Source organism: Glycine max, chromosome 20 (assembly GCF_000004515.6).
Source record: "Glycine max cultivar Williams 82 chromosome 20, Glycine_max_v4.0, whole genome shotgun sequence".
In the NCBI taxonomy this organism is placed as follows: Eukaryota; Viridiplantae; Streptophyta; class Magnoliopsida; order Fabales; family Fabaceae; genus Glycine; species Glycine max.
The window spans coordinates 42,010,968-42,030,723 of record NC_038256.2 but is presented as its reverse complement, the minus strand read 5'-3'; the positions used below and the strand labels follow the sequence as shown (position 1 = coordinate 42,030,723).

The 19,756-nt window shown below is 32.2% G+C and overlaps 2 protein-coding genes and 1 long non-coding RNA gene across 5 annotated transcripts; 1 reads left to right on the top strand and 2 right to left on the bottom strand.

Moving 5' to 3' along the window:
- Nucleotides 1-3,633: 3,633 nt before the first annotated feature.
- On the bottom strand, nt 3,634-7,762 carry LOC100777452 (U-box domain-containing protein 14). The gene is made up of 4 exons (XM_003556197.5): nt 7,097-7,762; nt 5,649-5,765; nt 5,035-5,448; nt 3,634-4,949 (listed from the first exon to the last, which is right to left on the bottom strand). Exons 1-4 carry the CDS (start codon nt 7,373-7,375, stop codon nt 3,864-3,866), a joined length of 1,896 nt encoding a protein of 631 aa, XP_003556245.1. The 5' UTR covers nt 7,376-7,762; the 3' UTR covers nt 3,634-3,863.
- A 429-nt stretch (nt 7,763-8,191) lies between these two features.
- On the top strand, nt 8,192-8,779 carry LOC121174309 (uncharacterized). Its single transcript, XR_005890311.1, has 2 exons — nt 8,192-8,268; nt 8,402-8,779. It is a non-coding gene; the product is annotated as an uncharacterized lncRNA (long non-coding RNA).
- A 4,417-nt stretch (nt 8,780-13,196) lies between these two features.
- LOC100500544 (ras-related protein RABF1) lies at nt 13,197-19,538 on the bottom strand. 3 transcript variants are annotated; one of them, XR_005890310.1, is made up of 9 exons: nt 19,228-19,532; nt 18,890-18,966; nt 16,107-16,190; nt 15,870-15,964; nt 15,653-15,758; nt 15,160-15,249; nt 14,984-15,070; nt 14,333-14,482; nt 13,598-14,274 (listed from the first exon to the last, which is right to left on the bottom strand). XR_005890310.1 is itself a non-coding variant. In XM_003556196.5 (8 exons), the coding sequence occupies exons 1-8, from the start codon at nt 19,250-19,252 to the stop codon at nt 13,615-13,617; spliced, it is 603 nt and encodes a 200-aa protein (XP_003556244.1). In that variant the 5' UTR covers nt 19,253-19,538; the 3' UTR covers nt 13,197-13,614. The 3 variants fall into 3 exon arrangements, 2 of the variants coding, with proteins under 2 accessions (XP_003556244.1, XP_006606266.1); XM_003556196.5 differs by lacking the exon at nt 14,333-14,482 and having other exon boundaries at nt 13,197-13,653; nt 19,228-19,538; XM_006606203.4 differs by having other exon boundaries at nt 13,197-14,482.
- Between the last annotated feature and the right edge of the window lie 218 nt (nt 19,539-19,756).

The window sequence follows — 19,756 nt, the reverse complement described above, 5'->3', positions numbered from 1 at the left end:
TTTCTATTAACTTTGACGATTTAATATCTGTTTTGGAGTCTTATATTTTCCTAAATGCATGGCAGGGAGACTTTGTTGATCTAGGTTACAATAGTCTTGAAGTTTTCACCATCCTTTTACTTCTAAAAGCTAGCTATATATGTTCTTTTATTACTTGCTTGCATCTGTCTTGACTCTTGACTTCTTGTTGTCTTTACATGTATTGTTAATAATATTATCACTTGGAATTTGTCCTAGCTTTGGAGGCATTTAAGAAGAGTTTTAAGATAAATTTGGTTTATTCCCCCATGGTATCAAAGTTTATAATTTTGATACATGGTCACTCAGAATACTTTACACTTGGTCGATTAGAAATTATATTGATATGACTTTTAAAATAATTATTAGAAATTATATTTGATATGACTTTTAAAATAATTATTATAATAATCATGAATCTTGCCGGCATAAAAAAACATTTACACGGTAAATGTATTCTACTTAGCTTCTAAAATCAAAATGCTTATGATACTTCCGAACAGTCTTTGGTTGCTAGCATATTTGACTTTGGGAAGCTTACATCCATTTGCAGTGGTGCAATTTTATGAATGATCACATTAATCAATCATTCAGCATTAGTTTTAAATGGTTTTCTTCCATACAAACTACAAAGTTCATTTATTCTTCTCTTTTTGTACTCAACTTCAACGTAGGAGCAATAATTGTGGTCTTGATTTTTGGTTTTAGACCATTTGATCCCCTGGGGATGGGGTGCACAGTAGGAAGAAAAGAAGGGTAATAGTGGACTAGTGTCATGTAGGAAAGGAACGAAATATGTATGATTCATGTTGGGAATCTGAATTGTAACCAACCAGCGCACATGTTAAGTGGCATAGGGAGTCTAGGCAGGGGGTCAGCTATCATTTCAATTTACAAAGGAGGTAATGAATAAGGGAGAGGCAGGCAAGTTGCAAGTAAGAGGTTTTGGAAGGAAGGAAGCAAACCCTTGAAGTGCTAGCAGTGTTTCTACATTTATTTTCTGTTTTCTCTTCTGTTTTGTGAGTGCCATTTAAGTATCTAATAAGATTTTTGAAATGGACATGCAATTCTTGATTTCTTCTCCTTGGAAGAAATAAAATTGATTTTGGAAACTTCCAAACCTGTGCAAATGTATTGTTTAAAGCTACCCTAAGTCCCAACACACCATCCAAAAAAGACTTGGCCTTGTGAAATTTGTCAAAAGCTCTTACGTAGACGGCCAAACATTAGCATATTAATTAGTTGGCTGTTCTCTAAACATTTCGTCTACTGCTTAGCATGGCACCCAAAAACAGTGGTTGTAAACTTGTATATTTCATTGATCACTTTTGAAGCTCAAATGTGTTGCGACGAAAGTATTTTTCTACACTTCATCTGTTGCACTTTCATTTGCTGTATAGTTTTTGTCTTTTGTTGAGAAGCAACTATTGGTGTGTGATTCTTATGGTTATCTTTTTCTTTTAAAATTTATGTATCCTTTTATTTTTCTGTAATTTCACAGATACCCAGCTAATATTACACTTTTACGTGGAAATTACGAAAGTAGACAATTAATCCAGTCATCCAGGTACGCTTTGTGAATGGAACCATTACATGAATCATTCTAAACTTGCAGAATTTTATGTTTTTTTTTATTCGAACAGCTTATGCAACCATCATTGCAGAATTTCATTACATGAGTCTCCAATCCATGGTCCCCCAAAACCAGCCTCAGAAAGTACTGGTGGTATGCAGTCAAATCCTATTACTCTATGAAACGATGTGCTGCTGGAGTTGGTGCTTATTGTGAAGGTGAGTAAAGATGGCTATGTTCCTGCATCCAGAGACATGAAGTCACAAACCTCTACAAAAGTTGGAAGTAAAAGAGTCAGGCTGGAGTCAGCACCAAATTCTCAAAGCTAGAAATGGTGAAGAGATGAATGATGCTAATGTTAAATAAAATCATGTTGATCCTTCATGAGTTGGTACATGGAGATCTTTATGTGTGAAAAATTCTCTTCTACACTTTCAATAATTGTATAGGTCTATTTGATAACAGATAATGTCTTTTTGTTCTTAACAGGTTGTCAGGTTTTTAATTTGCTTAAGGCTTCTCTAGAATCTAAGATGCTCTTGACGAGTGTTTTCCTCAAGAACAATGATATCTTAGGAATTTAAATTGTTCTACATTTAATGATCATAAAAAGTAGTGTTGATTTTTTTCCCCTTTGTCTGTTAATTAATGCCGTTGTGACATTTGCAATAAGAGTGTTTCTCTTTTACTTTGTTTCTTGAATTACTGTGTGACATTTTGGGTACAGTGTTGGTTTTCTATTACGTTCTGAATTGATATTATTGCTCTTGTTCTGTGTGGTTATGGTCTCTCCTTTATAGTGCAACCCTTTGAAACTGCATATGAAAACCCGTAGGTTTTGTACACTCTTCTCGTTGGTGAAGAAGATATCCTTTTACGATTTCAAAATATTCAGTTTATTTTTTTTCCTTGATACCCAATTAAATTTTCTGAGAGCAAGTATCTCGGTTAAATATATTTACTGAGTAACTATATAGTTAACCGGAATCAAATGATATTAATTGAAATTACATTTGTTAATGGGTTTAGGGTTTAAAGAATCCAATGACTTCCGTTTATTCTTTAATACTTGACCTTTCTATTTGGAAATTTTAATTTTTTTCTTCAGAGTTTTGAATTTTGAAATTTATTTTTTTCTTCAGAGTATGAGGGGACTTATTTCTAATTTTGAAGAGTTTGGATGCTTCAATTTTAGAAGTGGTAAAATTTAATATAAACTTTTTATTTAACACAAAAGTTGTCTCAGATTACTTTTAACTTAATCAATGTTGGATTTAACTGTGAAATTAAATGTAATTGTTTACTTAAAATTGTGTTAATTAATATTTTGGCATGATTTTGGATGATTTAATGTGAACCTAAACACACTTGCAATGTGTTGGATTTTATGTCATGATCAATGGATTGCGAGTTACGTTGAATAAACATTAATAATTAGCTTTTACGTTTATATCTTTACTTGATGTCCGGTCCACTTGGTTATAGGATAAGATAAATAGATTGAAAAAATGCTTTTATTTCTTAGGCTTTTGGTCAATCATGATCAAAGTAACTATATTTTCATATCGATGGATTTGATTTTCAAACTTTAAAAAATATGTGAATTTAATTCTTCCTTTAAAATTTCATTATATTTTTTTAAGTTGAAAAGAATTAAATCCACATGTATTGTAAAGTTTAAAGATCAAATTCACCAATATGAAGTGTAGAAATCCTAATCACATTTGAACAAAATTGTAGAGTAAAAACACATGTGGTCATTACTCTTACAATATGAAGCATGATAAGTTCTTATCATGCTCTTATTATTTTCTTACTTTTACAAATATTACTACGATAACACATAATATTATTAATGAACTTATAAAGATGAATTCCAAGTATGGTTTGATCAGAGCGTGGACACGATTCCAGGCTTGGTAATATATCAATCGAACAAGCATGAGAATACTATATCTCCACTAGCAATTTTACAGCCTTAAATGTTGGCTTTTACTACGACAGAAAGTTCCAAGAATTACAAACTTTGCGGTGACAGACAATGGCAGAAACTTATTCCATTTATAATCCTTGCATAGCATCTTCAATAGGCAATTTACAGCATTTCCTATACAGACAAACGACAACCAAACATAATACAAAGTTCCTGCACAGTTTAACACATCACAGCATTTAAAACAAAAAAAGATGAATACACTATTTTAACGTGGCATGGTTTATAATACATAATTTTCAGACCATCTATGAGCTATATAGCGAAGCAACACTGGGACTATGAATTCTGCAGATTATCAACCCCTTCCATTCGCTGCAAGAGTTCCAATATGCTTCCAGCTTTTCTCTTAGCTCTATCAGTTCCATTTTCTGACAACTCCTGCAGTGCGGCTTCTGCACCATGTTCTTTTGCTAGTTTTAATTGCAGCGGATCTCCAGTGCATAGTGACCACAAGACAGCAGCAGCATTCTCTCGGTTGCGTGGAGAGCCGGTTCGTATAACCTCAACAAGAATAGGAATTGGCTCGGCCTGACCAATCGCTACCCGGCCTTCATGGTGGCTTGCAAGGATTGCCATAATAGCTAGTGCTTCATCTACCATTCCACCCCCAGCATCCTTCAGAAACTGTATCAGTGGGACTACTATACCAGCTTTTACAGCTCTTGCTTTATTTCCCTGATAAATAGATAGGTTAAAGATAGCAGTAGCGGCATCCTTCTTACCTCTGGGAGTACCTTCACAAAGTAACTTTATTAGAGCAGGGATAGCTCCAGCTGCACCTATTTGCACCTTATTCTCGTCTAGAACCGATAAACTGAAGAGAGTTGCAGCTGCATTTTCTCTAGCCTCCATGCTTCCATTTTTCAGTACATCTACAATATCCGGTATGGCTCCAGCATTTACTATAGTTCCTTTGTTACTCTCGTTGATGGAAAGATTGAGAAGTGCTGTAACAGCGTGCTCCTGAGTTCGAGGGTCTGAAGAAGACAACAAATCTACAAGAGGTGGTATTGCTCCTGCCTCAGCAATGCATACTCGGTTGTCTGCATTCCTCTTAGCCAACAGCCTGAGCTCACCAGCAGCTGCCCTTTGCTGTTCTATATCGTTACTCATTAGTTTATCCAATAAAGCACTAATAGCAGTTCGATCACAATCTGAAAGACTGCTGCCACCACATTTCTTTGTTCTACAGCTCCCTTGCTTCTTTGGTAGCTCAATGCCATTGCTTTCACACCACAAAGCAATCAAACTCTTCAAAACATAGTTAGGGGTAAGGGCTGTATGCACAAGTGTCTGCTGTGTCTTGGGGCAGGTTTTGTGACCAGCATCAAGCCATTTTTGAATGCAAGATCTTTCATATGTCTGCAAAAGAAAGCAGAAAGTTTATGAATAATCATAACTTATACGTTAGAACAGTCCCACGTACAAAGATAATCTCGGATTATACCTGACCAGTGGAGACTATTACAGGATCTTTCATTAGTTCAAGAGATATAGGACATCGAAAATCATCTGGGATCACGGGAGACCTGTGCTTAACTGACAATTTTTCACATTCACCAGTGCCAACTTCAGGATTTTCTGTGAGCACGCATTCCCTCAGTTTGCTGAGAAGGGATGTGATCATTTCAAAAGAGTCGCCTAGTTCTCCACCACTTGTGATCAACAATTCAGGTAATTCACTAGACTCTTTCCTTAGGTCATTTATTGTCCTTAGATGCAACTTCTCAGAAAGTCTCTTCAGTACAGCAGGATCAGGGTCCTTTTCTTTTTGCGCCACTGCCATATCTAGGTCTAGTTGTATATCAGCAAATTCTGTTTGAGCTTTGGCTCTTTTGAATTGAGCATGCACCAGTTCAATCTGAAGGATTAAAATAATTGTGAAAAATAACGTACTTAAGATGCCACCCATTCTCTTTGCCAAAAACATAAAGAAGTTTAAAAGCACAAAAATCAAATATGACTAGAAGAAATAATAGGGAAAAGGGAAAAGTTTGAATCATCATGGAATTCTATATAGCATTGCTGGTCTCCTTCCAATATAGTATGATAAAGGTTTACCTGTTCTCGAACTTCCTCTGATATCTCAAGTTTGCAGTAAGGAATTTCACTGAGCACAGCTTCAATTTTTTCAGTTACTTTTTGGAACTTATCTGCTGTATCATTCCTCCGCAAAGCCTGAGACACATAATTAATTTGACAAAAATTAACAGTCAGTATCAACTAACATGTTGGGTAACAAAACTGAACCAGAAAGCACAGAGCTTCTGTGGATGTTATAATCTGTTACTCTAATTGTAATGATATTTGTCCACAACGAAACATATATCAGCTAATGCACTGTACACACGGAAGAAACTTGCACAGCTAAGGCCTCGTTTCAAGAATACAGCATATTTTAGAATTTAAATTTTAAGCATCTGTGTGTGTGTGTGTGTGTGTGTGTGTGTGTGTGATTAGAGCATTGGCATCTACCATGAAAAGAGGTTTTTCCCTCTGCTGCACAGGACCATCAAAGCTTGTCTTTTTCTTTTCCTTTCTCAGTTTTTTGCTCTCTTCTCTCCTACAAATCAAGATCTTATTCTTCTCTACCATTCCAAAGTGTAGCCATTGTGTTTATACTGCCTATAAGGTCTCTTTCATACATTTCACAAGGCTCAAGGTTATCAAGATCTTAAATGTTTTCTTCAGTTCAATATTTCTCCTACTGTTGCGTATTATGACAAGTCTTGAATATTTGGTTATGTGTATTTGGACATTATTTGCTTTTGCCCTTGATGGTTAAGCATTGGTGATGTGAGCAGCTTCTGCTTTGGGTGGTTAAGCATTGATATTAACTTGTTTTTTTCTACCTTACATAGTGGTTAAACCTCTCTTTATCAATTGATGACATTGACGGCTTCTGCAATTATTATGGTTAAGCCTTGTTTGATTTACTTTTATTAAGTGGTTAAGGATTGAGTGTATCTTCTAGCTAGTGGTTAAGTTTCTCTTTCTTTTCTTCCTAAGTTGAGCGTATTGGTTAAGCCTTGTTTCATTTACTCCTACATTTGAGATTTCTATTTTGCCAATTTGATTACGATTTCTTCATTGTCATTTTATTATAGAAAATATTGTCTCCGCATCATCAAGACCTCATATGTTTGTTCCAAGGATAAACTTGACAACATCTCTACTAAGTCTTTACAAGGGCCCAACGAAGTGTTAAGATTGTAATACTATCCTAATTCTATTTCCCTGTTTCCTTGTTTTTCTATTTTATTTTAATTTTCTCAGAAAGAAAGCTTGGGCATATTATTTAGTTTCCTTAGATATTTTGATGCCACCTGAGTTAATTTTGGATTATAATCAAGCTATATAAGAAAACTACACATAAGTCATTGGTTGAGGACAAAATTGAGTTAATTCCCAAAATTCATTCCTGAGTTGATTTATTCCCTTTAGGCAAAACACCAAAACTACACAAAATTCAACCCTTGGGGAGCTTCACAAAAACCAAAAAGCCATACCTGATAAAGCTTACTCCCTTGGTTCACATCCTTCAAAAGGGTCTTAGCTGAATCCAAAGCAACAAAGAGAGACTCAAAGCTTTGAAGCTGTTCATCGCTGAGGGACTCATCACCATCCTTCAATTCCTCAAAGAGAGGACTCAAAAGCTTCACCCTGCGAACCAAATTCCCATACACCCTCTTGCACAAGTTCTGACACTCTGGCAACCCAGAAATCTCCTTGATGCACTCAACCAAACGACCCATAACCACACCCTTCGAGCTCTCGCTCCCACCCATGTTGAGAAAAAAAGTCAAAGCTGCAAACTTGGACCACAGGATCGAAGGTGCCTCAAATTTGAAAGGTACCCAGATGAGGGATCACAATGGAGAATTGAAACCCTCCAAGAGCTGAAAGAGAGAAGCTTGTGTTTATTGGTGTTACTTGTTTAGGGAGAATTTGGGAAAGAGAAATGGAATTGGAAAATTGTGGAGGATGAAATGAAAGTAAAGGAATGGAATTGAAATTGGAAAGAATTGAAGAAAGAGTGTTTATTTAAGATTAAGACATGGAGAGGTTTTGCGTTTGACCATTTGAAAAGGTCTTTGCCTCGTTCGTAGGTAAGAGGTAAGACAGACACTATGATAGAACCAACGGTGTTCTCTTTCTCTCCTTTGATCAAATTGTGGTTTAGCAACATTTTTGTCTTTCTTTTTAGTTTTTACCCCCTGAAATTTAGTTTAAGTGGGGAAAGTTTTTTTTGTGTGTGATCAAAATTCGAGCGATAAAACCAACTTAGTTGGACAAAGACAATACTTGTGTGTATTAAAAAAAATTATTCAAAAAGGGTGTAGGTTACCGTGGTCAAGTAAATAAATTTGTATATGATGGTCAAATTTTTTTAGACAAAATAGATTTAAGAATATTGTTTGAACAGTTAGATTCTTTTCTTGGAACCTTGTGCAAGGGTTAAATGTTTTTTTTAATAGTCTTAAGGTTCTTTTAGTTGTTTGGCCCTTGGTTGTTATTATTTATTTAATTGTAAATTATTTACATAATTGTGTTTCATAAATTTTCCATTTTATGATTTGTGGAGTATTGGTTGTCTATGAAGAGGTGGATGTAGTCACCAGCCGTCACAGCATTTTAGGTGGGAACCTAATTTTGGAGAGTCTTGGGTGTTTTGCTAATGGTGGGCAGTTACCCTTCACACATATGCTGCAACCTCCTCTTCTCTAATTTATGCATTTTCAACTGCCTTTATCTTTACACTGTTCGACACCGACACAACACTCATACTACGTTTTATATTTTGAATATTAAAGGTGTCCACGTGTTCGTGTCGATGTCGATGCTTCATAGGCCGTTACATTGGAGCTGCGATGTCGAAGATTTGAAGAGGAACGACAGTGTCAGAGATCTGGAAAGGAGTGATAGTAGCGGAGCTATAGCGTTGGAGATTTGGAGAGGAGCGACTTCATTAGAGATATAGAGACGGAGCCGCGATGGTGGAGCTATGATGTCGGAGTTGCAGCATAGAGATCTAGAGAAGAACGACGGCGTCAAAGATCTAGAAAGGAGCGACGATGACAGAGTCCGCCGCGGTGGTAGAGCTATGACATAGAGATCTTGGAAAGGAGTCGCCTTAAATGATTAAAATATGTTATGTTTAACTTTTTATCAAGAGCAATATTGTCTTTTAATCATCATTGTCCGTGGAATTAAATAAAATATTCAGAATATTAAAAAACTAAAAATACCAAAAATACTTGTGATATCCGAATAATTTTATTTGTGCACCAAACACAAAGAAATAAACATATCCATCGGAGCATGCGCCTTCGAAAATATAGTTTACACTAATCATTTTTACTTCTTGAAATAGATTGGTTTTTAATGTAGAACTTTTTTTATAATTATGTAATGAGATGGTTAAATATTTATAGAATTAATATAGAATAAGATATACATATAAGTTGCACGGGACCTGCATTCTAGTTGGAGCGCCATTTAGATATTTTACTTTCTTTTAATTTTCTTACTTTAGTTGTTGTTTTTTGATTTTGATTGTTTTGATTATTTAAATTATTATTTTTTTAAAAAAAATTTATACAACGATTAATGAAAATGTAACAGAGGTATGGAATATAATAGATTTATCTAAATTAGTGAAGAAAAAAATGTATAAAACATTTAAACTTTAATTATTTGTATTTACCTCCCATAATTTCCCAATTATTTAAATTAATTCTCTCACCTCAAAATTCCATCTAACAATTAACAGTAATATAACAAAAGTAAGGTGTATTATTAATTAGTATAAATTAGCAAATAAAAACGTATAAAACATTTAATTAAAGATGATAAATAAAATAATAAATTGCGAGGATTAAGTGCAAACAAATAAAAAAATAGAACCAAAATTGCATATAAACTAACATGTGAGAATAAAACAAAAAAAAAAAACTAAGCCTAAATATTTTTTTAAGCTGTGGAACCCTCGAACACGTAACAAAAAAAAACTTGATCATACCACAAAATGATTGATCTTCATCAGTTCTACTTATTCTTATCCTCTCTTAGAAAAAAAAGGTTTTCATCTATTCAACTTATTTTTATCCTATCTGTTCAACTTATTCTTATTCTCTCTTAAAAAAAAAAAGGTTTTCATCTGTTCAATTTATTTTTATCCTCTAAAAAAAAAGGTAAAATTGCATTTTTGGTCTCCCAGATTATCTTCAGTCTTGGATTTGATCTCCCAGTAATTTAATTCACAAATTTGGTCCTCCTATTTTAAAAAAATCGTGCCATGTTGGTTTCCCATACCACTAACAAGTAATATTGACTGCCACGTGTCACAATTGGACGTTGCAATTTTGACAAAAAAATATTCTTATTCTATTTAAGTAAATCTTGTTTTGTTTCACATTGAGTCATCCAAAATTATGTTTAAAATATCATTAAACATGACTTTAGATAAATATCTATATTTGATCTCACAAATTTATTTTAAATTAAAATAATTTTAAGTAACTTTTAAGTTGAATAAAAAAGATATTGAAATTTATTGTTAACTTATTCTTATAATAAAAAAGACTTATAGTATGTTTGAAAACATAGTAGATCACGTTAACAAAATTATGAGACTTAAAGCTACATTTTAGCGTGATAGGAAAACACTTAAATATATTTTTGTTGCTTAGCACTTTTTTATTATTGATCTTTATAAGTTGTTTTTTTAATTTTAGTCTATATAAGTTTATGTTTTTCTAATGTTTATTTTTGAAATTTTTTTGTTTATTTTTTTATTTTTTCATTTATAATTTCCATAAATTCGTGATTATAAGGATTAAAATTAAAAAAAAAAACACAAAAACATGAATTAAAAATAAACAAAATATCTTATAAAAATTAAAATTAAAAAATACAAACTTACAAAGATTAAAAAATAAATAAAAAATTACAAGAACCAAAATTAAAAAAATACAAACGTACCAAAAACATATTTCAGTCATAAAAAATATTGTAAAACACCATGATTTTATTGAATCAATAAAAAATCAAACACGCTATTAAACCTAAATCACTTTACTTAAAAATCATTTCTAATCAAAATTAATTTCATAAATACTCACCTCAAACACACAATGTCTAATCAAGTTTTAATGTTTTTAAGGCTGGTTCTTGATTCAATCGGTTTCAATAAAGATTATTACATTAAATTTTAGTAATTCATAGCTAAACTCAGTCACTTTAAAACTTCACCAATATATAGATATTATTTTAAGAATATTTATCCTTATTGATTTCAATTCACAACTGTGAACAAATTTTTCTACTGTCGTTTTTTTTTTAATTTTTCTAACCTAAACTTTGAAATTCCACCAATTTAATACATAATTTAATGTGTGTCTTGCTAGTGTCCGTAATAATAGAAAGTTTTTCTTATTGAAAATTGCATTAAGATAATTATAATGAGATACATTAATAATATTTTTAAAATTTCCATTTTTTATTCTTTAGACATTATCTTTAAAATACTGTTTAACATTTGTCTAGTTTAATTACTAAAAGTGACAAGTTATTTTTTTTAGGTTTAATTAGTATTGTTATAATTTTTAAATTTATCTATTTTAGTCCTTATAGTTAATAACTAAATTTTTTAGTTTTTAAAGTTTATATTTTTAATTCTCATAATTGTGCTAAATTTTTTAACTCACGGATTTAAAAAAAATTAATAACAGGAATCTTTTGGAAATTAAGATGTAAAAATTCTGTAATTAAAAATCAATTTATTAAATGTTTGAAAACTATAAAAATTAAATGGTAATTAAACTTTTTTTTAATGCTTCTACATATTAATTATCATATTATTCTGCCAAGTTGTAAAGTTATAAATTTTTTTTTTGGTGAGTGTAAAGTTATTAACTATTTCTTCTTCAAAAGAGAAATTTCTATAAGTAAAAATAATTATTACTTTGAAAACTGAATCAACTCTCTACCATTAACCTTCATCCATCTTTTGACAATTGAAGGCTTTAAGGTGATTTGTCAATTCTAAAACACAGATTATAATTGTATTAAGTTCTAAATATTTTGACGAACCTATAACTCAATCATGATTTTTGAAATTTCTTATCAAACGGCAAAAGCATTTTGAAAAATTCTAATAAACTTTGCCGACATGTCACGATGCTGTCAACCGCGTATTATATCAAGACTCGTGGCCAGCCACTAAAATAAACCAGAATTTTGTAACATAAACGAGGAGCTTGCAGCTTGCAGCCTACAGCTTTGCAGCATTGGCCCTTTCTTTTTATTATTAAAATAAAAGTGAATTAAAAAAATGAAATAGCCTTGGCTTTTATTTATTTTATTAAAACAAAAGTCAATTAAAAAATGAAATAGCAACGGCCTATTGTATACGTCATTTTCCATTTGACTTTTGACATGCCTTTACTCATTAGTCGTTAGTCAGTCATCCTTGCCTACCCCAAGTTGGTGGCATAAAGGAAATGCAATTCACATTTTACTAAATAATATTTTAAAAAAACATTTATTTGGTTATATAGTATATAATATAATATAATATTGTAAATACAAACATAATTGGTAGCATAAATTAAGTTATACCAATGTGCAATTAAGTTAAGTACATTCTTTCCGTGATAATTATTTCGTACATGTTGTGTATCTAACAAATTTTTATAAATTTCAAAAATATCTTTACTAATAATCATTCAAATGAAAATCTATATGATTTATACGGATTATAATTCTATATTCCTAAATTTAATAAATAAATAAATAAATATTTTTAATATTTTTTAATAAATTTAATTATACTTTTTTATAATCATTGTATTAAGTACATTTCTGATTTTGACCTTATTACAATCAATTTTAATTTAATAATGTATTATATATATATATATATATATATCAATTTTAAATAAATATCATAATTTTAATAAAAATTTATATATGGCAAAAAATTAATTATTATAAAATTTATTATGTAAAGTTATATATACATTAAATATACATTAAAAATTTAGGGTTATATATAACTAACATTAATTATTTTATAATATAATTGACATATTAATTTAATTGGTTAGAATGTCGTATTAATAATACAAAAGTTACAAGTTTATATGTTTATTAACAAAGATGCTTCCAAAATTTACAAAAATTTATTGGGTGGACAAGAAAAATATTAAATGTACGAAGCAATAGACCCTTTCCGTGGATCAAGCTTAATGTTTGGCATTAGATATTGTAAGGAGTTTAAACAGATATTGTGCAAATAACATTCTTTCTCTCACTATAAATGATCATAAATTTATATTCTAGTTTTATTCATAGCCTCAATCTCATGCTTTAACTCGCTTAAAGATATAATAACATGTTTTAATCAAGTACTTATTCAATAAACCCCTATCAAAATAAAACTTATTTTATAAGTTTAAGCAGTTAATTTTAATAAAATCTTCTAAAAATAAACCTATAAAAAGTTACAAACTACTTTCATAAATATAAACAATCGATTCCATATGCCTCCTAAGTCTAAAATTATAGTCTAAAGTAGTGGTATTAAATAGATCATACACCAAGATCAGTCCGCCTAAGACGCAATGTATATTTTATACAATCACCAACATCCAAATATGTTCAATTTAGCGTTGATTAGTGGGTCTCACAAAGCATGGTCTACAACAACCAAATTCAAATGCATGGGTGTCTCACTTGGCATCATTGATATTATAGCCTTAATTAGGCATACCAATCAATAAGAGACAAGTCAAGGGTTATGAAATCATAACAGACACGACTCGTATTTGTGGGTCTCACAAAGCATAGCCTAATATGTATCATCTATGTGACATGGTCTACATGATATTATTATTACAGGTTGATAAAAAAAGACCACATAAATATCTAATCACAATTTACATAAAACACAATCCATACACTATATAGTTTTGAAGGATCCAAAGCTAATGCAGATCCCTTCCTGATCTGCTATCTGGCTACATCAACTAACTGATGGGCGAGGCAATCTTTTGGCAATTTCCTGTGAAAAGCAACATTTCAATGCTTAAGCCTAATGGAATGTCCAACAGGGCGTATAAAATTCATAATGATATATCAAAAATGGGGGATGTAGAGAATAGATGAACTACTCATAGCTTAAGGCAATTCACAACAATAAGACTGATAAGCACAGTGATGATATCTATTGCAAATCTGAGATAGTAAGCATACATGTCTTGAGTGTATTACACAGAGAAAGAGAGAGAGAGAGAGAGAGAAGAGGAAGACGATGACGAGAGGTTGTTTATACAAACATGCAATCATGATCATGGAAACACATTTGATTTATTATAGGTCAGAAACAGAAAGTACTTCAGAATAACATCAATAATATTTTTTTATTAATTAAGTGTCGTTATTTTCATACCAAAAAATCATGCTAGGTTGCAAACAACACTTTTTTTTTTATCTATTTTTATTATCCTCAGTGTATAATCAGCAGGCATCCAATGGTTGTGATTCTTGAGAGGCTTGGTCCTTTTCATAAGTAGGATGGGGTACCTAGCAGCTGCTGCTTTCCAGCATGCTTGATGAACTTCTCTAGAAGTAGCAATCTTGCATAACCTTAAAATGTAGCCCTGGCCATTTCGGTTTCTCTTACCTAAAATATATTTTTTGTCAGTTAACTCCCTTATGTATTCCAAGACCAAGATTATTACCTTTGTTAGAAAAGATGCAATCTTGGATTTTTGTTCCTATTCCAAGATCATCTTTAGCCCCTCCAATAGGTCTATATGAGTTTGCTACAACTATCTTCAGGCAGCAAGAACATCATGGGGAAGTTTGCTAGTAGCATAGTCAACAATGTCCTAAGAGACCAAAGATCAGAGTTAACACCAAAAATTTACTACTAGCATAGCCTCTGGAAAATCCTAAAGATCTACGAGTCAATATCAAACAGTATTTCATCAGTTCCCAACACTTGAGCATGCTTTTGACTTAAGCTCCTCGTAACCTGAGTGTAACTTAAGTTAAACTGACTAGAGTTCGAACCATATGACCAGTATCAAAACAGGAACATATCATTTTGGAACCATATATTCAATCAGAAGAGACGTTGGTTCCCAAATCATTTTACGATACTTCTTGTATGTACAGAAGATAAAACTGTGATCATGTATATTTAATATAGGTCAAAATAAATGTAGGGTTACCCAAGGTAAGATGTGACCATGTCCAACCCTATTTGCCATAAAAATCACAACAGCTAACTATTTTCTACTGTTCACACATTTTCATTCTTGCCAAATACAAAATGTCATGATTAATTTTATAATCAATAACTGGAAGGAAGAAAACATCAAACATACCTCAAACAGTTCATTTATATTATCTGCTGTCTTTGCAGATGTCTCTATGAAAAACATATCATTCTTCTCTGCATAGTCAGTGCCATCCTTCATGGAAACAGTAAAGCATATATATATGAGAAAAACAAACAATTATTTTGTTTATATGACAACTATATTACAGAGTGTTGCACTACCTGGACAGCAACTTCCCGCTTCTCGAGAAGATCAGCTTTATTACCGACCAGTGCCATCACTATATCAGGGCTTCCATGTTTTTGTAGCTCCTAAAAAATTAATAATATTTCAGTTGCTAAAATGAAATAGACAGAAAATGTAGCTCCTAATAAAATAGCTCCTATCTAATGGTTTTTATAACATGTCATACACACACACAACAGCATAATGGCTGTACAGCAAAGAGATGCCAATTATGGGTATGTCAAAGACAACTATGTGCTATGATTTTCTACTCCAAATTTTCAAGTGATTTGTCTGTCAAGTGTCAATAAGCCTTTGAAAGAGCAAAAGACGTGCCTCCACTGTTTAAAGGACTGTATTCTATACATCATTGTGCAGTTCCAGACTATATAATAGGGGAATTTTTTGTTATTCATATCATTCAAAATTTCAAATAACTAACAAAACAAGAAATGACAATATAGAACCATACAGTAACTGAAAATCTACCTTAACCCAGTACTGTGCTTTGCTGAAAGATTCTGGGCTTGTTATATCATAAACAATAACTGCAACTGCTGCACCACGGTAATAGAGTGGTGCTAACGCAGCGTACCTGAAATAGAGAATTAGCAAACAAATTTTATTTCAAAAATCATTTTTTGTTGAAAAAAGAATGGTTTGTACAATAGATTATGATTAATCTGGAAAGATAAATGAGAGTCACCTCTCTTGACCAGCAGTATCCCATATTTCAAACTTGACTGTTGTAGAGTCTTGCAGAGCTATTGTTTGTGACAAAAAAGAAGCTCCAACAGTTACCTTACATTACAGAGTCTAAAACATATAAGAAAATTTCCATGGAATAATTAACATAAAAAGACAAAAAATTTATATCATAAACCATATTAAGAAAAATTATATTAAAAAATAAAATAAAAGTACCGAAGCAACATATATTTACCTTAGATGTTGGATCAAACTGACCACGAACAAATCGTAGAACAATACAGCTTTTGCCAACACCAGAATCACCTAAGAGAACAAGCTGTTTTAAGTGACATTCAAGGTTAGTTATGGTTTCTTTTCAAGGTTAAACAAGAAAATAATGGCAGTATACAGACAAGCAGAATTTGTTGTGATTAATTTCAACTAAATCCCTTCATCCTTCAAGTACTTGTTAAAGTCAAAAGCATTATCACATAATGAAATTCCTGTGAACTATATCAACATTCATTTTTACTGGTTTTCCATAAATAATTATATTGATTGGCCTCCAAACACTTAATTCATTCACCTCCAGAAACTCATAGTCTAACAGAGGACAGATAATAAATTTGCAAGTAGACAGAATAGGAAGGATATATGACTACTATTTGCTTGCATCTGGTACGTGACTGCATGGTTGCACATAATCCAGTACTTGCAGGGGCCCAGATAGCTTGACACAAAGGTTACAACACCAGAAATATTAAATTTTCACTTATGACCATATTTCCCATCCACTCTTTCTTTGGATGTGGAACTGTGGATCAAATTGCAGTGTAGTAAATAAGGACATAAAGGTTAAACGAAACACTAAATTTTAATCCATTGCCATAAATTTCCCATTCATTCATTCCATTAATTAAAGACAAAGATCTTATCAACAAATTCAATCCATTCGTTTGGCAGATAAAATTTCTGCACGGTAAGTTATTTCAATGTTTGCCACTAATTAAAGCATCAAAACTTGCGACAGCTAACAAATAACAATTCACAATCAAAACAAGACTTGTATGATCAAGATAAATATATGGTTCTCAAACTTTTGGTCTTTTAGATAATTAACAACATTATAGTGTTCTTTTCAGCATTCTGTGGCTTTTCTTTAAAAAAAAGGGGGGTAAAGTGATTTGATCTGAATGTTAAAATATTAGAGGAAATATTTCAGATTCTTTTTTATGGAGATATTATTCGGAATTCCTTTTTAGTGGAAGAGTATTTCTGGTAATATATGTAAAGTTGGCTCCAAAGTGAAATCAGATTCCGTATAATGTCTCCACATTGTATACATTTTCATGACTAGGTTTTACAAAAGACTGGTTATGGGTGAAATAATCAGTATTGAGACCACATATGCATGCATCGAGCAAATCAAGATCTTACATGAATTGGGAGATGTATGAAAGATCATAAATCAAAGGATCATAACATGAATAGACGTATAATTATATAAATGTATACATGTTATAAAAATGACTTAGGTAAGTAAAACATCTTGTAATTCATTCCTAACTAGTTTGTGAGAATACCCAAACTTTTTTACATTTAAATTGTGATAGACGGACAGAACATGAATGACAAAAATTTGTGATTTCAGGCAGACGAAAAAATTACAAATAAGTAATAACCAAGGGAATCTAGCTTAGTTAGTTGAGTAGTGTGGGTAAGTTTGCTATAAACCCTCCATTACCGGAATTTGACTCTTCCCTTTGAACATAAAAAGTAATAAAATATGTCAAAACACAAACCCTGAAGCGCAGACTAACATTTGCTGATAAAAAAACACAACAAATAGAGGCAGAACAAGAATTATTAAAATTAAAAAAGTGGAGACCGAAAAACAAAATGAAAGAAAAGGGCTAGAGAAGAACGGAATGCAAGAACAGGAGAGCAAAAAACAAAAAATGGGCGAGATGAAGAACCAGACCAGGTCAAGCCAAGAAGAATGAAAAATGTAACTGGAGATGAAGAATAGGGCACTTGAGGTCTCAGTTTCAGATGAAGAACAGGGGAAGACGGTGGGAAAAAACCAAAAATGAAGAACTCGGGAAGACTAGTAGGGAAGGCAAACCCTAGAGATGAAGCAGAGCTGCACAGGAATGATCAAAATCAGAAGTGCGCATTTTTCTCACTTTTGCAAACTGGTTCGGGTCAGAAAATATGGGTTTTTATTTTGAACTGGAACCCAACCCAAAAGTCTGACCCTGAAACCCACCCCTGAAGATCAACATGAATTGGAACACACATTTTTCACGTAGAAGATTGCGATTTGGTGCGATCTTGAACAAGTTCTGATATCTTCCTAGAGATTCGGCATGGGATTCACCTGAAAAATGCAAGATTGTGCAATTATGCAAGCTTTCTCACGATTTTAACAACCTTCTACACATGGTTTTGGGTGTACTCCTTCTATGAGTAGTTGCAGGTTTTAAAAAAAAAATGTATGATGGCTGATTTCTATCACACACGAGGTGATTCTTTTTAATACTCTCGGGCAAATAGCAGATCATACAACTTAGTTTATTGAAACTAAAGTAACTGTACTAAATCGCCCATTTGATTCCAACATAACAAAAATAAACAGAATTAGACAGTGTATTTAACTCCGTGTTTATTTTAATAAACTTTGTCCTATTACATTAAAAAAAAATCCAATCCAAACAAAAGCTAGACTACTAATTATTCAACAAATACAAGCTCACTCACCAAAGAGTCCAACGTCTCAAAATTATGTAAAACTAAAGTGAAACAAAATTAGCAATTTCATCATTTGACATTTGCAACAACCAAAAACAGAAATCTCCCCAACTTCCGTATCCTAATATTCACTTCCTCAATCAACAACAAATAAATTTTTGTACAAAAAACATGTAAATGTATGACACCATAATGGGAAAAAGCCATTTTTTCCCCCTTAATTCTCTTAAAAAGTCAAAGAATTTAGTAAAATATGAGCAATCCAAGAACTCAGCACACAAATACCTTGACCCTTAGATTCTTGGCGTCCTGCCCTCCACCATTCTCGGAATTGGGTCGACCCAACTGCCTTGAATCCCTATCTGCAAACCAAAAAACAATTTCCCCCCAAAACCCCATCAGAGCCAAAACTCAATGATTGCTTCTAACAACCGAACCCCATTAAACCACAACCCCAAAATCACATATCAAAACCATAATCAGTAAAAAGAAATACAATTTTTTCAACCCCTTTTGACCAACAGGGCTAAATCAACAACATAACATAAGATTTCAAAAAAAGCCTAAAACTTTAGCCATAAATACATGAAGAACAAAACACAAGATGGGTAGAATATGATTACCTGGAAGGGAGGAGCCACAACCCATAGCGAGAGGAGAAGATTTGGAAGTGGGCACAGAAGGGGGGACGTTGATGAATAAGAATGAATGGTAATAATTTTCACAAAATTGGACTCTTTTTTTGTTTTATTGGTTCGGGTTCCCACGAAAATTGGTGGTGTGCCAATTTAAGCAGAATCGGGTGTTAATGGAAATAATGAAATTCTGGCGTGGTTTGCACTTAGCACAAATGTTGCTCCTATATCATGCTTTCCGTGAGAACGAGGATTTCCACTTCGTAAGATTAAAGCCTAAAATGAAAAAAAAAAAAAATCTATATATCATTTTTAACTTTTAAGTATGAAAACAAATTTATGTGGCTTTTTAAATACTAGTTTTTACAAAACCTGGTGTATCTCAATTAATCATATACACTAAGTTTATAAGAAAGAACCTGATTCAATATCCTAAAATACATTCTTGAAAATAAGTGATTTAAGTGTAATTAAGTTTTGAATAAAAAATTAATCTTATAGTCATCTAAATGATCGA